The sequence below is a fragment of the Oryza brachyantha genome, chromosome 3, assembly GCF_000231095.2.
Source record: "Oryza brachyantha chromosome 3, ObraRS2, whole genome shotgun sequence".
In the NCBI taxonomy this organism is placed as follows: Eukaryota; Viridiplantae; Streptophyta; class Magnoliopsida; order Poales; family Poaceae; genus Oryza; species Oryza brachyantha.
In genome coordinates this window covers 28,579,119-28,596,005 of record NC_023165.2, presented here as the reverse complement: position 1 = coordinate 28,596,005, position 16,887 = coordinate 28,579,119, and the positions used below count along the sequence as shown (strand labels likewise).

The following is a 16,887-nucleotide window of genomic DNA, read 5'->3' as shown; positions in this document are numbered from 1 at the left end:
TGACTGAGTCCACTCCTGGAGGAGGTGAAGTAACATACACGGCTAAATTAAGGCTACTATTTGATCTTGGTGGAGTGTATGCATGCAACAGTAAATCAATTGATTCGTCAGTTTTAACTAGTGATGAATTACTTCCTGTCAGTACAGTGTAGTGTAGTACTAACCCACTGCGTTTCAGTTATTAAGGCGTCTTGACACGGTGGCGCCAGACAGTCTTCAGGCTTGTACTGCACAGATCCTTTATTGTGATGGTTTATGTGAAGGCAGGGAGTGACTGAAACCAGAGTTAAATATGCCACAATTCATCTTGTTTTCTTTTCTTTTATGTTTCACAGACTCTACTGTCTCTTTGTTTTGCAGGAAAATTTGTAGGAGAAGCACAGAAAATTGCTTTGAAAGAAGTGGTTTTTTAGAGTGTTTCTGCAATCCTAACAAGTTCTAGAGAAGTATTATTTTCAACAAGCACAGTGAAGCTGAATTCAGCCAATCCAAAGCTCAAAGGGAGGCAGAAATCAAAGATGCCACATCGGCAATTTTGCGTCGTCTTCCCTTGCAACCATTGCTTATCTATCTCTTCTTCAGTTGTTCTTCTCCTTGTGCTGCTGGCTGCTGCTGCCTTTTGACCGCGACACGCACTTGAAATAAAGCTGAAAAGCCTGAAACACGAAGCGTGGTTCGCCTCACCTACTCCGAAACGAACTCTCAATATTTTTTAGTATTAGGGCTCAGACTTTGGGCTTCCGTTCTTTTTTGGTCCCTGCAACTGAGAAGATTCACCGGCCAGGCATGTTTTCCATTGTCATGTTCCAGTTCTTCTCATCTTGTTTGCATGATTGATACTGGATTGATTGGCACAGTGGCCTCAAAGATTTCACAGTTTCTGAAGAAGTAAAAAAGGTGTGGTTTTTGCCTGAAACTGCATGCACATGCATGCGTAGTTACACGGACATAAACACAAGGCTGATTTTTATTTACATACAGAGAGGTCAAATCAAACCGACCTGAAGAACAGAGGTGAAGTGAAAAAAATGCAGAAAAAAATGAGAAAAATACACGGCTCATTCATCGATGGGGGCAGGAGAAGAAAGACAAGATGGAATATTTAGACAAGGAGTAGAGTGTGCATTCACCATCAAAAGTAAAGAACAAAACAAAAAACATGAACACAACCAATCCCCCTTAGGTAATAAACACCCAGTTTATCCTCAGTAATCAAGCACTGACTCCGTAGAATAATACTACAAGTTGCTAGTAATAACATTTTACCGGCTAATTTTTTACTTTTTTAAAAAAAATCCAAGCAGCAACGAGCTTAGATTGCCTTCTTGTTCAAGACGCATCGCCATTCGCCAACCTATAAGCTTTGGCTTTCTTGCAGCTGCGGCTTAGGGCTCACTACCAGAAGCACACGGACGCGGTGGCCGGGGCGTGGCCGGCGGCGACGGAGAGGCGGCCGTAGCGGAAGCGGGCCCCGCGGCGGTGGCCGCGGCGGCGGGACACCCAGGCGAAGCAGAGACGGAGGCGGGCGCGGAGCCTCCGGAGGCCCGTGGCGGCGGCGCGGCGGAGCCTGCGCAGCCCCGCCCAGACGACGCGCCGCGCCCGCGCCCGCGGCGAGAGCTCGACGTCGCGCGAGAAGTGGTAGCTCCGCAGGAACAGCTGCCTCCGCTCCACCTGCCTCTCCCACCGCGCCATGTACTCCACGTACGGCCACGCCCCCGGCGCCCCCGCCGCGGCCACCGGCGCCTTCACCGCCACGCCGGACACGGACATGGCAGGCAACGCCACAGCCTTCAGCCTGGGTTCTTGGCTCTCCTCTTCCCAGCTGCTGCCCCTTCTCTTCCTTGGATGGAGCGAGAAGCAACTCAGCCGCGATCTTGCGTTCTGGCTGCTGCGTCGAGTGGAGAATTAATAGGAGGAGGCGGTGGCTGCGGCTGCCGCGACGGCTCGCCGGCGGTGGAGAGGAGAGAAACGGGAGATGGTTGGAGTGGAGAGAGAGAGAGAGAGAGGTGGGCGGCTTTTATGCTTCCTTGGACTTTCTCTGCTTGCATTCTGATTTATGGGCTAATAAATGAATTAAATTGACTTGATTAATGGTTTTACTTGCTTTGGATTGAGATGAGCTGCGCTTTCTGCTTGGTTGGAAAAAGAAAAACATGGCGCCACATTTGATAGTAGTAGCTTGTAGCTTGTGTTTTCTACTACTGTAGCAGCAAACAAAAAGGATAATTCTTGCGTAATTGAGGAAATAGTGGCAGTTTGCATGTACAAGTAACTGCATACTAAACCTTAAACCATACAAGGAAACAGGATGCTGTCAGTGAAAAGGATGCTTTGCTTAAGGGTAATTTGTTTAAAAAATACTAAGAATTTTTTTATTGCAGCTCTAATGATAAGAAATTTCTGAAAGATTACCAAAATTCCATGACCTCCTCATTATGTGTCAGTTTTTTTTATTAAGGCAGCCTATTTAAAAAAAGAAACTAAAAATAAAACAGGGAGGGCAATACAGGGCACCTCCAGCATTCGCTACAGAGCAGAAAGATTTTCAGAATCACGTTGTTGACTACTAGTACTATACTTTTTGCATTTCAGAATCTCCCGTTTCTACAGTTTTCTTGCATTTCTGAAGAAAAGATAACATCTTGTATATTTACATTTCAGTGGAGATTTCAGAATCGAATTGTTGAGCACAAAATCACAAGACCCAGAAAAAAATGATAGCGTTTGTGTGTCTAAATAGTCTTTGGTGGCTTAACTTATTTGTTTATGTAAGCCGTACGGAGATGGGCGAACCGTTGGACCGTTACATGGAGCATGACATGAATGCCCTTTCCTATCCCCACCCAAAGTGTCGTTTTAGTTGGATTCTTGATACATCGGGGGTTGATACAGACAAAAGTTAAATAGTATATTTATAAATAAATAATAATTTATAAATAAATTTTTTATACGTATTATTATTGATCTAAAAGTCAAGGCTAAAAAAACTTTGGTGAAAAATCTCATAATCAACTCTAAATTTAATGTTGAAAATTTAATTTTTTGACTTATAAGCATAAGTAAAACGAAAAGAGGAGGGTGATGGATAGAAAAGTTGATAGAAAATTAAATAAAGGAAGGGTTGAGTTATCAGTTACTATACGAAAATACCAGTAAATCTCGGTCACTTTTGAAAGGTCGTGATTGTGTCAAGATGGTTTGGGATAGAATGCTTCTTCCATGAACTTTTGATGGAAGAAATGATGATACACAACATTGGTATGTTAGTGCAGGAGGACTGCCTAACGTTATCATTTGGCTTTCCTGAAAACATCAAACGATATATTTGTAAATTAAAAAATAATTATGTGCTTAGTGATAAGGATGGAAAATAGACTACGATAAAAAAAACCTAAAATATTTATGTTAAAAATTGAAATTTTAGCTTATAAGCTTGAACATAAGCGAAATGTTGTGGCTGCTAATATTCAGGTTGAAACTTTAATTTTCCAAGTCAAAAGTCTTGGCCTGTAATTAGGACCTTATAATGTCCAGCATATTGGGGAAATTCAATTAATTTCTTAGAACATATATATTCTAGCTTTAATTAAGTGAACACAGTGCAGTTTTGGGGCAAAATTACAAATAATTCATGCGGCTGAAATCTGTAATATGAAAAGGTAAAACGGAATCTGGCTGTGTCACAAGTGAAGCCCAAAGCATGGAACAGTGTACCAGTAGCTGTCGATCTGATCGTGATTTAGAAATTAGAAAGAAGGTTCTTGCCTGCAACAGGTGGATTATATACAGATGAATTCCTGAGGAAAGCTACGTAGAAATTATATATACAAGTGGGTGTTTCTCTCAGACATGTCACCTCCAAAGTTCGTTATATTTCTGGCCAGTCGTTGCAGCAACCAGCTGAAAAACTTCAGGCTTGCTATAGTTGTTTCTGCATGATATTCCTGGATTCAGTGAAAGAAACTACTCTGAATTTGATGTTGCAGTATTGAAATCTCCACTTGGCTTTGAAGATAAAACAACAAAATTTAGTCTGTGTCATCATCTTCCTTTCCAAGATCAATTAATTAATCAAGCTCGATCCATCACATATGGGCACATGCATCTGCTGCTAATGCTAATTTTGTGTATGCGCTTCTGAATTTCAGAAGAACTGTTAGATTGAAAATTTGGGTAGATTAATAGCATTAAATTGGTTGGGTAAATTAATTAAAGATTACTCGGAAGATTGAAACACTGGCTACTTGATGTCTTGATGATGATGAAGAACTATGCAGTTAGCATCCCACGGCACTCCACAACCACAACTTCTCACGACGAAAATATGGATAGATTGGCCGGCAAATTTGTGACATCCACATCACAAGCAAGAAGATAATTAAATCACTTGTATTAATTACCCGAGGTAGAAGAAACTAAGAGCGAATTTGAATATTAATTCAGGGAGCTGGCTGGCAATCTGTCGTATTACTACGCGATGGAGTAGAAGTGAGTAGGTGCCGGTAGTTCCCCTGGCTGGCAATCTGGTCGCAGCGTACGCTGCATCTCTCTCTCCATGGCTTAGCCACCACGCCGGCGACGTGCGTGCAGGTCTCTACTTATTTACTCTCATCGTTTATTTTTATAGCTTTATATAATATTTGATTATTCGTCTTATTTAAAATAATTTTGTAATTGATATTTTTTATTATTATTAGATGACAAAATATGAATATTAATTTATACGTGACTATTTTTTGAGTTTTTTTTATAAATTTTTTAATAAAACGGATGGTTAAACGCTGAACCTATGAACCCAAAAATTAAATTTGTTTGGGACGGAAGTAGTAGTAACTAATCATCACTAATCGATTTGCTAATCCAGAATATATATCTGCCGTCGACTAACCGTACAGTCTTGGCATGGGATATATGCGTAAGGTCGATGATATGGAATGCTTCAGTTCGTAGTTGTCTGAAGTAATGATTAGCTTGCGTATGTGTACTGTAGATAGTGTGAGGAGAGGGCTAGCGGCGAGCCTGATACATCGCTTGCAAATAGCGTGTAGCTACCTAGCATTGTCTGCCTGATACCCGTCATAAATATTTAATGTTTAGTACAGAATTTAATTAAACTTTTATATTTTTATTCAACAATAATTCTACAAATTCTTACTTTAAGTAAAATATAAATATAATATAAACAAATTTGACTAGAAAAGGTTGTGCTATCATAATATTATTTAAACCTAAATAATTTTATAAAATTATTTGATATACTCAATCCGTTCCAAAAAAAAATATTAATGTAATACTACCTCCATTAAAAAACTTTATTTTTTCTCTCATACATATTATACAGAAATAAAAAAAAAGATTAGAATACCCTCACTTTAGCAAACTCCATTGCAATTGCTCCTCACTTTAAACACATTTCAATGCATTTATCCTCTAATTTTGTAAACTATAAATTTATTTGTTCGTCCTTTAGTAAACTTTAGTTATGTCCTAGAGATGAAGTTTTGGTGGGACAATGACTTCATCAGAAAAGGTTATTTTAATATGTAGGAAAACTAGATTAGTTATCACCTAATACTAGCAATAGTAGGTGTTGTCTAATCTCGTATTAGGATTGATATCTATAATGTTTAAAGTTTAACAATGTTAGTAGTACTGCCTCCGTTCTAAAATACTAATATTTTTTAAATGTTTAGCATGAATTAATGTTGAGACGAAAATATTACTATGCTCTTTAATAAATGGAGAATGGATATGATAGAAGGGCAGATGAAGATGAAATGAGAATAATTTTGAACGAGAAGTTATTAATGTAACAAATATTTTTATAATTAATATCATAAATGCTTATATTTTGATATGTGCCAGATTTGAATTCTGGTAAAAAATAACAGAGAGAGAAGATACTTCATTTTGAATGAAAAACTAATGAATCTAGAGACACACAAATATATATATATATATATATATATTAATTGATAAATTTAGACAAAACTAAGAAATATTATGATATAAAAAGGAGGTAGTACTATTCATGGTGACTCAATGGGTTTAAGATAAAATAAAAACGTAGCAGTAAAAAAGTAGGCGATCGATCGATCAAGTAGTAACCGTTGGAAAAGTTCAGCGCGATGACACCACGCGTGGACCTGCCTGCAAATCGTAAATGGCATCCGTGTGGCTGCAGCAGGAGCGGAGCAGCATCAAATCGCCCATGATTAAGACATGACTGTTTGACGACTTAAATTGATTAATCCTTTCTGCCCAGAGCCTCATCAGAACGGGAAAGAATTAATCGCGTATCAAGTGGCCATCCGTGATACGGAGTGTTGTTAATGACCAGGAGTACTACTGATACAGCCCCATTGTTTTGCTGTTTGAAAGTATAGACAACACCGCTTATCAGTAGAAATTTTTAGGTGAAACTTTTACATCCTGTGGTTAGCGATTTAAAAGGAGAGGTTAAAATATAGTTTATCTATAGAAAACTCTAAAAATCAGCTTTAGATTTAAGATTTAAAATTTAGTTTATAAACAAAGCTTCAGGCCTTCAAACAACCTCGAATTCTGATTTTTTCTGATATCATCATGCCAGCCGTTGCTGCTCTAGGTCTTGTTTAGTTTACAAAAAAATTTACAAAAACATCACATCAAGTATTTAGACACATATTTAATGTATTAAACGTAGTCTAATTAACAAATTTTAGATTCCGCCTGAAAACCGCGAGACGAATCTTTTGAGTCTAATTAATTCATCATTAGCGCAAGTCGGTTACTGTAGCACTTATGGCTAATCAAGTTTTAATTAGGCTCAAAAGATTCGTCTCACGATTTTCTCTATAACTGTGTAATTAGTTTTAGTGTTCATGTATATTTAATGTTTCATTTAAATGTCCAAAGATTTGATGCGATGTTTTTGGAAAAAAGTTTTTGGAAACTAACATAGCCGTACACAGATTGGGAGACAACGTAACCATAAGATAAGAAAAGAAGCGGTCTCATCTCTTTCCTCTGCTCAGGCCTGTAAGCTTAAATCAAAATTTAAACTTTTAATCTTAAATTTAGAGTTTTTCACGTAGTTTATTTTTTAATCTTAGTTTTTAAATCGCTATGAATACGTATGTAAAAATTTATTCATAAATTATTTTTTATTTATAAATATATCGTTTGACTTTTTCTGGAAAAAGCAAAACAATCAAACCCCGAGGTGAATACTCCCTTCATGTACTGGACAGTGGACACCATCAACGACACTTTGCAGTGTAAAGCTACTCTTAATCTACTCTGCGTACTGGCTTGAGTACTTGCAGCTAGCAACTGATTTGCAGACCAGTACACTGTTACTACTACTAATCAGTTGTACTAGTAAATAATTAATTGGTACTATGAATGAACTGGTATTCTATGCTACTCCACGGCTGCCACTGCCAGCGTGTACGTGTGTAACGTCAAGTTGGTCTCGTCCCCAAAAATTCGATCTGATTCCACTTGTCTTGCAAACAAAGGCAGCTGCAGATCCAAGTCAACCAGTTTAACTCTGAAACTCTTCTCAAGTAATGGATGCGAGATCACTGATTCCATATACTAATATCAATGCCTTTCTTCTCACTCTTTGCTTACCTGTACCCGAGTTATTAGTGATGGGGTTTGAAAAACACATCATGCATCTCCATCAAGAACAGTTACTGCCCAAGGATTTGTTATTCTGGAAACCCTGCGTGCTTGTCCAAGAAGACTGCATCCTAATAATTTATTCACTTCGGTTCTTTTCTCTACACGCCATCCATCTGGCCTAATCTGCTCATGGCTATCAACCCAGTTAACCACATCATATTAATAAATCTTTAGTTCACTTTTCACATTAGCGTGTAGTAACCCTCTACTTGTGTTACTGCAGAAATAAAAACTGTAAAACAGGTGGTAGAAAGTAGATGCTGATGGTAACGTGAGTTTGTTAAATAGCTAAGGTAGGCATGCAGATGCCATATTTCTACTGGAACTTCTTTTCATTTCACCACTTGTCAATTAAGTTCTCCAATACAAATAAAGAGTTAGGCAATGGCATGACGGTATTGGTATCATATTAGCTTAGGTAAATCAACAGCAAGATACCGGTAAATATGTAGTGGAAACCATATAAATCGCTTTATAAAGGTTCTAAATTTTTAAAGAAAATTCTTACATATATCTCATATGATATTATACAACCATGTAAGTTACAAGAACAAACTCAACTTCATTTGTAATAGTTGTCAAAAAAAAACTTCATTTGTAATATATAAAATTGACAAATAGCAGGCAAATAGACAAAACAGCATAAGTAATGTTTTATATTTACAGTTTGTTAATTTTATATCTCACAAACGAATAACTTTTATGTCTATTTAAATCTTCCACCTAAAATACGGTTGCTGCAATATATATATTTTTTGAGATATCTGGTACCTGCATGGAAGATATATGTGGCCGGAGAGTGTTGTTGTACTGGGTATAAGATACATGAGGGCAGGCAGAGACGGCACGAACAGCGTGTGTGTGGACGTGTGTTGTTTTGGCATGCATTGCGATGCGATGCGATGCATGATCACGAGCCACGGCGAGCAGCCGTCACTCCGGTCAGTGCATTCATGCTTGGTGACAGGAGACTAGTCATTTTCCTCCTGTACGTACAAATTCAGCAATGGAAGGCATGCATAATGATCCACAGGCACAGGCCGGCACAGCACAATCCGTGGGAAATTTATTACTCCCTTTGGTTACAAAATACTTGTTGTCTATAATAAAATTCGGTTGATTTTCTAAAATTTCAACAAACAGTTTTATATTAAAATAAACTTATAAAATCTAATAAGTTTATAGTATTATGATAGCATTTTTCAACGAGGATTTAGGTGTATTATTTGTCTAGTATGTAACATAACATTTAAGAAATTATCCATGGGAATTTTAAATTTTTAATCAAATCTTACCGTAAACGATAATTTTTTTTATCGGAGAGAGTACTTTGTGTTATTACCACGGTCTAGACCCACCAGCAAAAAGAATAGAGTGTAAACTAAGCGAACGATCGATAGTTAATTACACCAATGGTCTTGTTTCGTGGTCAGACACATGTTTTTATCGTGTTAGGAACTCTCCGTCCTTTTACATGGGCTCAGAGTCAGAGAGCCTCGAATCTTGACCTGATTGACGTCACCCATCTCGAGCGTTTCGCCCGTTTGATCATATGGCAGCCACCAAATCGACCTACCATCTCTGTGGTACATGAACACCACCTTTGGTGCCAACCGCGACCGGGTCCAAAACCTGATAGAACTCACACGCACATACGTACGTAAGCAGCACACACATGACACACATCGACACACAGATGGCGTTGCTGTAATCAGTAATCTAAGAAACACATGAAAACCTTAAGCAACAGTAATCCCTTGTTGAGTTGTACGCAAGAGAAACTACGTAACTCGTAGCAGTAGTTTTGGCTCGCCGACCAGACCAACCATCAGCTACCAAGTTAGAACCATGCATGGGCTCTGCGTTTGGTTTTTTTTTTTTCACGCAGCATTGACCATGTCATCTTCTTCAGGTATGTGCCACCTGCCGGACCAAACCGACCAAACCTTTACACAACAAAAATAATGGGGCCAACTTTGACATGCACCAGATGTGAAACTATGATATGAACCAGGTGTAAAAGTTGTTGACATTTGACAGAGTAACAGGTGAATCTAATTGGGCGTGAACAGTTTCTGATGGCACCAGCCAGTTCAGTCGTGTAACGGAACGAGCTGTACGCGAGGTTTTTTTAAATGTTAACATCCTATTGAGAACAGAACTCCCAGTTGGTAACAAAAAATTAAGCAAGCATTGCAAACGTCCCTGTAAAAACCCGTATTATATATGAATATTGAACAGAAGGCTCTCCTTTGGTGGTCAGCGTGCCAAAATCTTCACGACGACACACAGCTGTAGTAGCCAGTGCAAAATCTGCGTCAGGGCAGGCAGTAGTGTTGGGCATGTATAATGTTGGATCAGCTTTGGTGTTCCTTGGCATGTGTTGAGTCGTCCAGCCGCTTGTTGGAACCTGATCGAGCCCAGGAAGAGCAGCCCAATGCGGCAGGGAAGAGTGTCGGTTCTACTGTCTACCTGTTTGGGCAGTCTGATGCTCGGTGCCCGGCTTCACCACAGTTGAAGCAAGCACCACCGAAGCTCCTGCTGCTGTAAATGGGGAACAGCTCATTAGCTTAAGAAAGCAGCATCAGTGAACTAGTAGCATGCTAAGTAATTGTTTTGGTTCTAAGGTACAACTAATCTTTGGCCATGATTCAGGGAGGTAAGACTAAAGCAGCATCAGTGAACTAGTAGCATGCTAAGTAATTAATTTGGTTCTAAGAGCAGGTACAATAGCAGGCTATAAGCCAGCTATAAGCATATTTTAAAGAGATAAGAGAGGAGAGAGAAGAGAGGTGGGCTACTAATTTGTAGTCAGCTGCACGCGGACTCTAAGACAAAGTGTGTATATGACATGTGAGACCATGTAGTAATGTTTTGTAGACAACTATTGTATGAATGAGCTATTAGATTGACTATAGATGAATTGAAGCTAGTAGTTAGCTATTCTATTGAACTTGCTCTAAGGTACAACTAATCTTTGGCCATGATTCAGGGAGGTAAGACTACTGCAGCAAGAGGTAGCTAGGAAACCAGTCATTAACTTTGCGCTTTAATTACAACGCAAGAGGTGTTCATAGTAAAGGGTAATTTGACAGCTAACAAACATGAGGTAATCTATGGAGAAAAAAGATCGTATATAGCATTTTAAAGTTACCAGGTTCGCAAATCTCGGGTAGTTTCTTATATGTTTCATTTTCTCTGGTGGGATCTACTTCATAAAGGAAACAGCATGGATGAAAAAGACCAGCTAGCAAGTACGTCATTTCTGCAATGTTGTGAAGCTCACCTGTCCCTAGCCCCAAAAGATGATGAGCGGCCACCAAAGGATGATGATGAGCTACGGCTCCCGTAAGATGATGAGCGGCCACCAAAGGATGATGAACGGTTTGATCTTCTCCCACCACTCCAGTCATCATCTTTTTCTGACCAACTATCGTTGTCGGATCTGAAGCTCCGGCCACCACGGCGAAATCTGTCTTCACCATCGGAGTCCCAACCACCACGTCCGCCTCTTGAGCCACCCCTGGTCCGTCTGCTCCTGAAACCCCGGTCTGAGTTTGAGAACCGACCATAACTATCAGTAGCAGGGCCATCATCCTGCAATGCAGGTAGCTGCAAGCAGAGAACCAAAGGAAAACTGTTATCACACTAGCTCATAAAGAACCAATTTCAAATCCAAAAACAAGACCAGGGCTATCATGATATTTCATTATATACTGTGCAGTGCAAGAATAATGTTCCGGTAAATTTTTATTGGATATTTAATTTAAAGCAAATTTAATTGGATTGGTTGTAAATAGATAGACATGCCATTGCATCAGACAGATGCTTGTGTGTATCATCAAACAGATTATACATAGCAATTGCCCTATAAATGCCCATAGCAAATAATTCAAAATTATCAAGCTGCAAAGGTTACCTTTGTCACTTTAGTTATGGTGTTTCCTGGGGGCAGTTCCATACTAAGCAAATCCTTCGCAATCTCCTCAGGTAAATCAAAGACTGCACCTTGTACCTGGCATCACGGTGAAAATTCATCAGGACAATGATTCGCAGATATAATGGGCAAAAGGAAAGACCACAGACAAAAGCATACAAATAAATGCAGAAGTGATGAAGACATGCATGAAAAGGTAGTCATATGTGTCACCAATTTCTGTACTGCATTCTATTGCACATAATGCACATTAAGTAAATAAGATATATATGCTACAAAACTAGTTTCAGCCAACAGCTTCAAAACTGCATGCTCATGGACCAAATGCACTCATGCACAAAAATAAATGATTGGCAAACTCAAGCAATAGCCTACCCTCTCATCTGCTATCAGGTAAATTTTGCCAACTTCATCAGCGGCAGCTGAAGAAACATCAGACAGAAAGCCAGTAACAGATCTAGGAGAAAAGAATCCCCTTCCATATCCTTGTTCTCTAGTTAGTTGCAAAGTTACCCATCCCTGTAAATGACAATATGACAAAGGTAAATGCGTATTCCATTAAGAAATCAGGCTTAAGAAAAAAATATATATGACGATTGATGAAAAGTAAATGCACAACAAATCTATCAAGTTTTTCTAGATGATTACTTGATGGCCTGTTGCAAATTTATAAAAGGTCATTTCAGTAATCAGTACTAGTGGTCCATTGTATTCATATTACATTAGCCAGTTAAATCCTCAAACGTATAAGGCATAAATCTGGACTACTGGATGAAGTTGATGAGCAGTTGTAACTAAGCTAGGGAAACAAGAAGTATTCAATACAGTGGTATAAATAGTAGAATATCAGTTAAAAATGGATATGTAATTTCCCCATGTCACTTCATAGTCCCTACCTGCTCATGACTGATCAGAGAACGCGAAGAGGGTGGCTGAGAAAATCCACTCAGATGTGCCAATGCAGAAGCAAGAGCATTAGGTCCTAACTCTTCTGTCAATCTCTCAGCTGCTGGAATGAAGTACTGAATCGACTCTGCATGCACACCTCGCAAAGTAGCAATGACATGTTCAGCAGAGGATTCCAGCACTTCCTCAATTGCTGGAGGACTTATGAACTCAAATCTGCATCCAACATCACGCTCAAGTGATCTAACTGTTCTTCTCTGGCTGTTTGTGAACATCAAGATTGCAGTTCCTGCTTTCCCAGCTCGTCCAGTGCGCCCAGAACGATGAACAAAAGTCTCTGGATCATTGGGCAATTCATAATGGATAATCTGCAATAAAACGAAATCATCTTATTAATTGATCCATGCATGCTTACAACTCATATCAAACAGCATAATGCTCAAATGCACTTAATATGTTAACAGAAAGCTATAAGGAACATCATCATGTAAATCGCAAGATCAACCCAAGAGATCAGACTAAGACGTTATAAAACATATCAAAGTTAGATAATGTTTCAATATAAAAAACCCAAGTTAGGGAAAATAATTGTATGGTTTGATGATCTAGTTTACACACCGTAGATGATAACTGAGTTTGAAACTCAGAAGTCTCGCTGATTATCACTTTGTAGAAAACATGTTAATAATTTGGTAGGCACAAATTGTAACACATAGTTATAGTTGCACATAATCAGAAGAGGAATGTATATGTTGCGCATGAAATTTCTCAGCCGATGCCAACCACAGCTTCCAAAGTTCAGAACTAGATATGTGTGAGGATAGATGCTTTACAGAAACACATATCTAGAATCAAATGAAGTGAAGAGAATTTGTGAACCCACCAAATCAACATTCGGTATATCAAGACCACGGGCAGCAACATCAGTTGCTACAAGAACAGTAAATTTCCCTTGACGAAAACCATTTAGTGTCCTCTCACGCTGATGTTGTGAAATATCACCGTGAAGTGCCTCCGAAGCAATACTGTTTGTCAGTGCCAGTGATACCTCATCTGCATCTCGTTTCGTCTTAGTGAAAACAATGGTTTTCCCACCCTTTGCATACACCTGATAACAATGAATGAAACAAACTGCTTAAAAATAACACAAATATAGGATTTCCTAAGTCACCAAAGCTCAGCAAAAGAGACAAGCCGTGGAAGATGTATGGATGAAATTATGTTCTTAACTGGATTGATGTAAAAAAAACTTATGGGGCATCTATAGGCACAATGATACACCAACATAGCTATATAAAGTTATAAACTATAACAGGTTCATGATATTATTAGTTTCTGAATCTCCGGAGGCTGGGCAAAAATAGCAACAAAACCTAAATGATGAAACTAAATACCAACACTATACTCATTTTAGCACAGTAGTCTTATAATAAACAAACTTAAAGAGTTGTCCAAATTCATCTTATTCTGAAGTAAATAGCTCTGTTTATAGGATATTCCATCATGCTCTCAAACTCGAACCATTTGCATCTCCAAGTTCTGAACCCGGTTGAGAAAAGGCATAGCTAACTGTAACTTCTTAGTTGTAACTGCCAAACTGAGATTGTTGATACCAACATAACTTGAAAAAGGACATGGAAAATGCAACAACCAAACATTCAAGAAAAGTAGAAATGTAATATGTTAATTCAAACAAATCATGCATGCCCTAGTTGACTGATTCATTTGTCAGGGGTTAGATGCCAAGAAAATTGAGCCGAAAGAAGAGAGAAGGGGGAAAAAAGGCAGCTGAAAAATCCATGAGCTGCATTAGCATACCGTAATGAGATCACTAAGAACAGTGCGCTTTGATGTAGATGTAAGTGGGATAGCATGGAGTTTGATTCCTTCAGCAAGTTTTTCATCTTGATCGCCAACCTGAGTAAACGCATGACAAGAACAAATCACTAATTCGGACATAAAAAAGAAAAGTGAACCATCAACAGTACACATGCACAATTGTATCTTAAAAAAACAACAGGCATTCAAGCGTAAGTGCAACTAGCATACTCAAGACTAGTGCTAATATCTCTTAAGTCTAGCAGCATTCACAGCAGACAAATAGGTCATTGTGACCATGAATAAGAAATAAACCTAATATTTGGGCTGGTATAAGGTGTGTCCCCAAGTATCGCATGTCATATAACAAGTGTGCGAGCCAGAATTTGTATTTTACCGTGATTATAACAACTGACAAATCTGATTTGGACAGTCAAAATGATATCTGCGATTCAATTTAAGAGTTTTATATAGATGGATTGATTCCTGGCCTGTTTTTACACACCCAAAAAAATGGAAATGGAAGGAAATGTAAGGTTCATACCAAGTCAATTGTCAAGGGATTGTTCAAGTACCGCCTAGATAACTTCTTCACCCAACTAGGCATTGTAGCAGAGAAAAGCATGCTTTGCCTCTCCGCTGGCAGCTGTTGTAATATAGTTTCCACATCTTCCTCAAACCCAACCGCAAGCATTTGATCAGCCTCATCAAGAACCAAGTACTTAACTTCTCCCAACTGAAGACTTCCACCATTTATCAAATCGATAATGCGACCAGGTGTTCCTACAACAACATCAACACCGCGAGAGAGTGCATTCTGTTGGACATTGTACGAAACACCTCCATAAACGCACACTGTGCCGAGCTTGGGTGCTGATTCCTTAATTTCCTTCTCAACTTGCTTGGCTAACTCTCTAGTAGGTGCTAGAACCAAAACACGAGGAATGCGACCTCGTCTACCATAAGAAGAAAATGTTAGTGCAATTGTTAATATTAACTGATTGTCATGCAGTACAATGTGAAGCTGCATAGCAAGATGAATGTGTACCTCACACTCTGCCCATCGTCCTCCTCAATTAATTGCTTAATCATGGGAATTCCAAAGGCTAGCGTCTTCCCAGTTCCTGTTTTTGCTCTAGCAATCAGGTCACGACCCTCAAGAGCTGGAATGAGTACAGCCCTCTGGAATAGAGAAAATAAATCAGAAAAAGGGCAAGCACACAGCACATCAAGGTGAGCAAGTGATAGCCTGGAATTCAAACAGAAATAAACTTATTTGGCTATATGCATCAATAACCCCAAGCCGTATGGCATGGAGATTACCTTATCCAATTAGCAACTAAAAACAAGGATAAACAGTATAACTGCTAAGGTTCAACAAATAGCAAATCTAGCAACAAGTGATATTTGGCAGTATATGTAAGAGCATGACAATTTTGACATGCAGCAAAACTTTGGTGCAGTAAGCAACAGTAAACTCCAATTCAACACTCTATTTTGATATTATGGAGAATATTGAATAATTATAGAACCCGTTATCTCTTACGACATATTTCCCCAGTTTCTTCAGCCGTTCAGCTGTTTTTTACTAGCTAAGGGTAGTTGAGGATGTGCCCCATCACTCTTTTTTTCCAATAAAAATTCATTCGTTGTGTGCCTTATGGCAGAGGCCGCGATGTAAAACATTTCCATTTTTTTTTTAAAAAAAACATAGTTTCACAGGGCTCGGGTGCTCTGGAACCTAGCAACATAGCATAGATCTTTCCCCACTAAAATGACTCATCTCCCACTCATCCTGCCACTATTTTGCACTATCGAAACAAACCCCCTCCATTGCTGGATACAGGCTTATTCACCACGAACTACCGAAAACACCAATTCATCCCCCCAAACATTCCTGCACTAAACACCGTCGGCCCTCGCTGTCTCCTCCCAACAGCGAAACCTGCAATTGACATCGAGCACAGACTGAGGCAACCCAAAACTGAACACGGGGCGCAACTGGCATCACCTGGATGGGGAACAGGTGGGTAATCCCGCGCTTCTCGAGCGTGGAGACGAGCTGGTCGGGCAGGCCGAGCCTGGAAATGGCGAGCTCGTCCTCGTCCCCCTCCCCAGCCCCCGCCTCGGCACCCCCCTCCTCGTCGCCGCTCCCGTAGGCGCCCTCCTCGTCACTCCCGTACGCACCCTCCTCCTCCTCATCACTGAGCTGCAGCCGCTTGAACGCGTGCTCGCTCAGCACGGAGTTGGGCGACGCGATGGCCCTCGCGGCCGCCCACCGGCCGCCGGCGCGCCGCAGCGCCCAGCAGCGGAAGGCGGCGGCGCGGAGGCGCAGGGACGGCGCGGCGGCGGGGTTGGAGAGGGGGAGCGAGGAGGGGAGCGTGAGGAGGGAAGCCATTGGGGAGAAGAGAAGAGGAGAGGAGAGGAGGGGAGGGGAGGGGATAAGAAATGGAACGAGCGGCTGGTGGTGGGAAGGTGATGAGGGTTTATATGGCGCGGGGGGGTGGGGATAGGGGGGAGGGGGTTTGGGGAGGGAGAGAGAGGGGTTTAGGGGG

The 16,887-nt window shown here is 40.0% G+C and overlaps 2 protein-coding genes across 2 annotated transcripts; both read right to left on the bottom strand.

Annotated features, from left to right (window-relative positions):
- Positions 1–1,099: 1,099 nt before the first annotated feature.
- On the bottom strand, positions 1,100–2,009 carry LOC107303817. The gene has a single exon (XM_040522332.1). The coding sequence runs from the start codon at positions 1,768–1,770 to the stop codon at positions 1,396–1,398; it is 375 nt and encodes a 124-aa protein (XP_040378266.1). The 5' UTR covers positions 1,771–2,009; the 3' UTR covers positions 1,100–1,395.
- A 7,668-nt stretch (positions 2,010–9,677) lies between these two features.
- On the bottom strand, positions 9,678–16,789 carry LOC102719002 (DEAD-box ATP-dependent RNA helicase 3, chloroplastic). Its single transcript, XM_006650771.3, has 10 exons — positions 16,344–16,789; positions 15,381–15,514; positions 14,877–15,288; positions 14,333–14,431; positions 13,398–13,622; positions 12,505–12,882; positions 11,984–12,127; positions 11,591–11,686; positions 10,958–11,283; positions 9,678–10,215 (listed from the first exon to the last, which is right to left on the bottom strand). Exons 1-10 carry the CDS (start codon positions 16,728–16,730, stop codon positions 10,140–10,142), a joined length of 2,277 nt encoding a protein of 758 aa, XP_006650834.2. The 5' UTR covers positions 16,731–16,789; the 3' UTR covers positions 9,678–10,139.
- Positions 16,790–16,887: the final 98 nt, after the last annotated feature.

Bases quoted from the DNA above. Each gene is read 5' to 3' on its own strand.
- LOC102719002 (XM_006650771.3), bottom strand. From the start codon at position 16,730: ATGGCTTCCCTCCTCACGCTCCCCTCCTCGCTCCCCCTCTCCAACCCC. The intron at 12,128-12,504 runs GTAGGGACTATG...TGTCATTTACAG, and splicing joins CTCTGATCAGTCATGAGCAG to GGATGGGTAACTTTGCAACT. The intron at 10,216-10,957 runs GTGAGCTTCACA...CCCCATTTACAG, and splicing joins TCTTTTGGGGCTAGGGACAG to CAGCAGGAGCTTCGGTGGTG.
- LOC107303817 (XM_040522332.1), bottom strand. From the start codon at position 1,770: ATGTCCGTGTCCGGCGTGGCGGTGAAGGCGCCGGTGGCCGCGGCGGGG.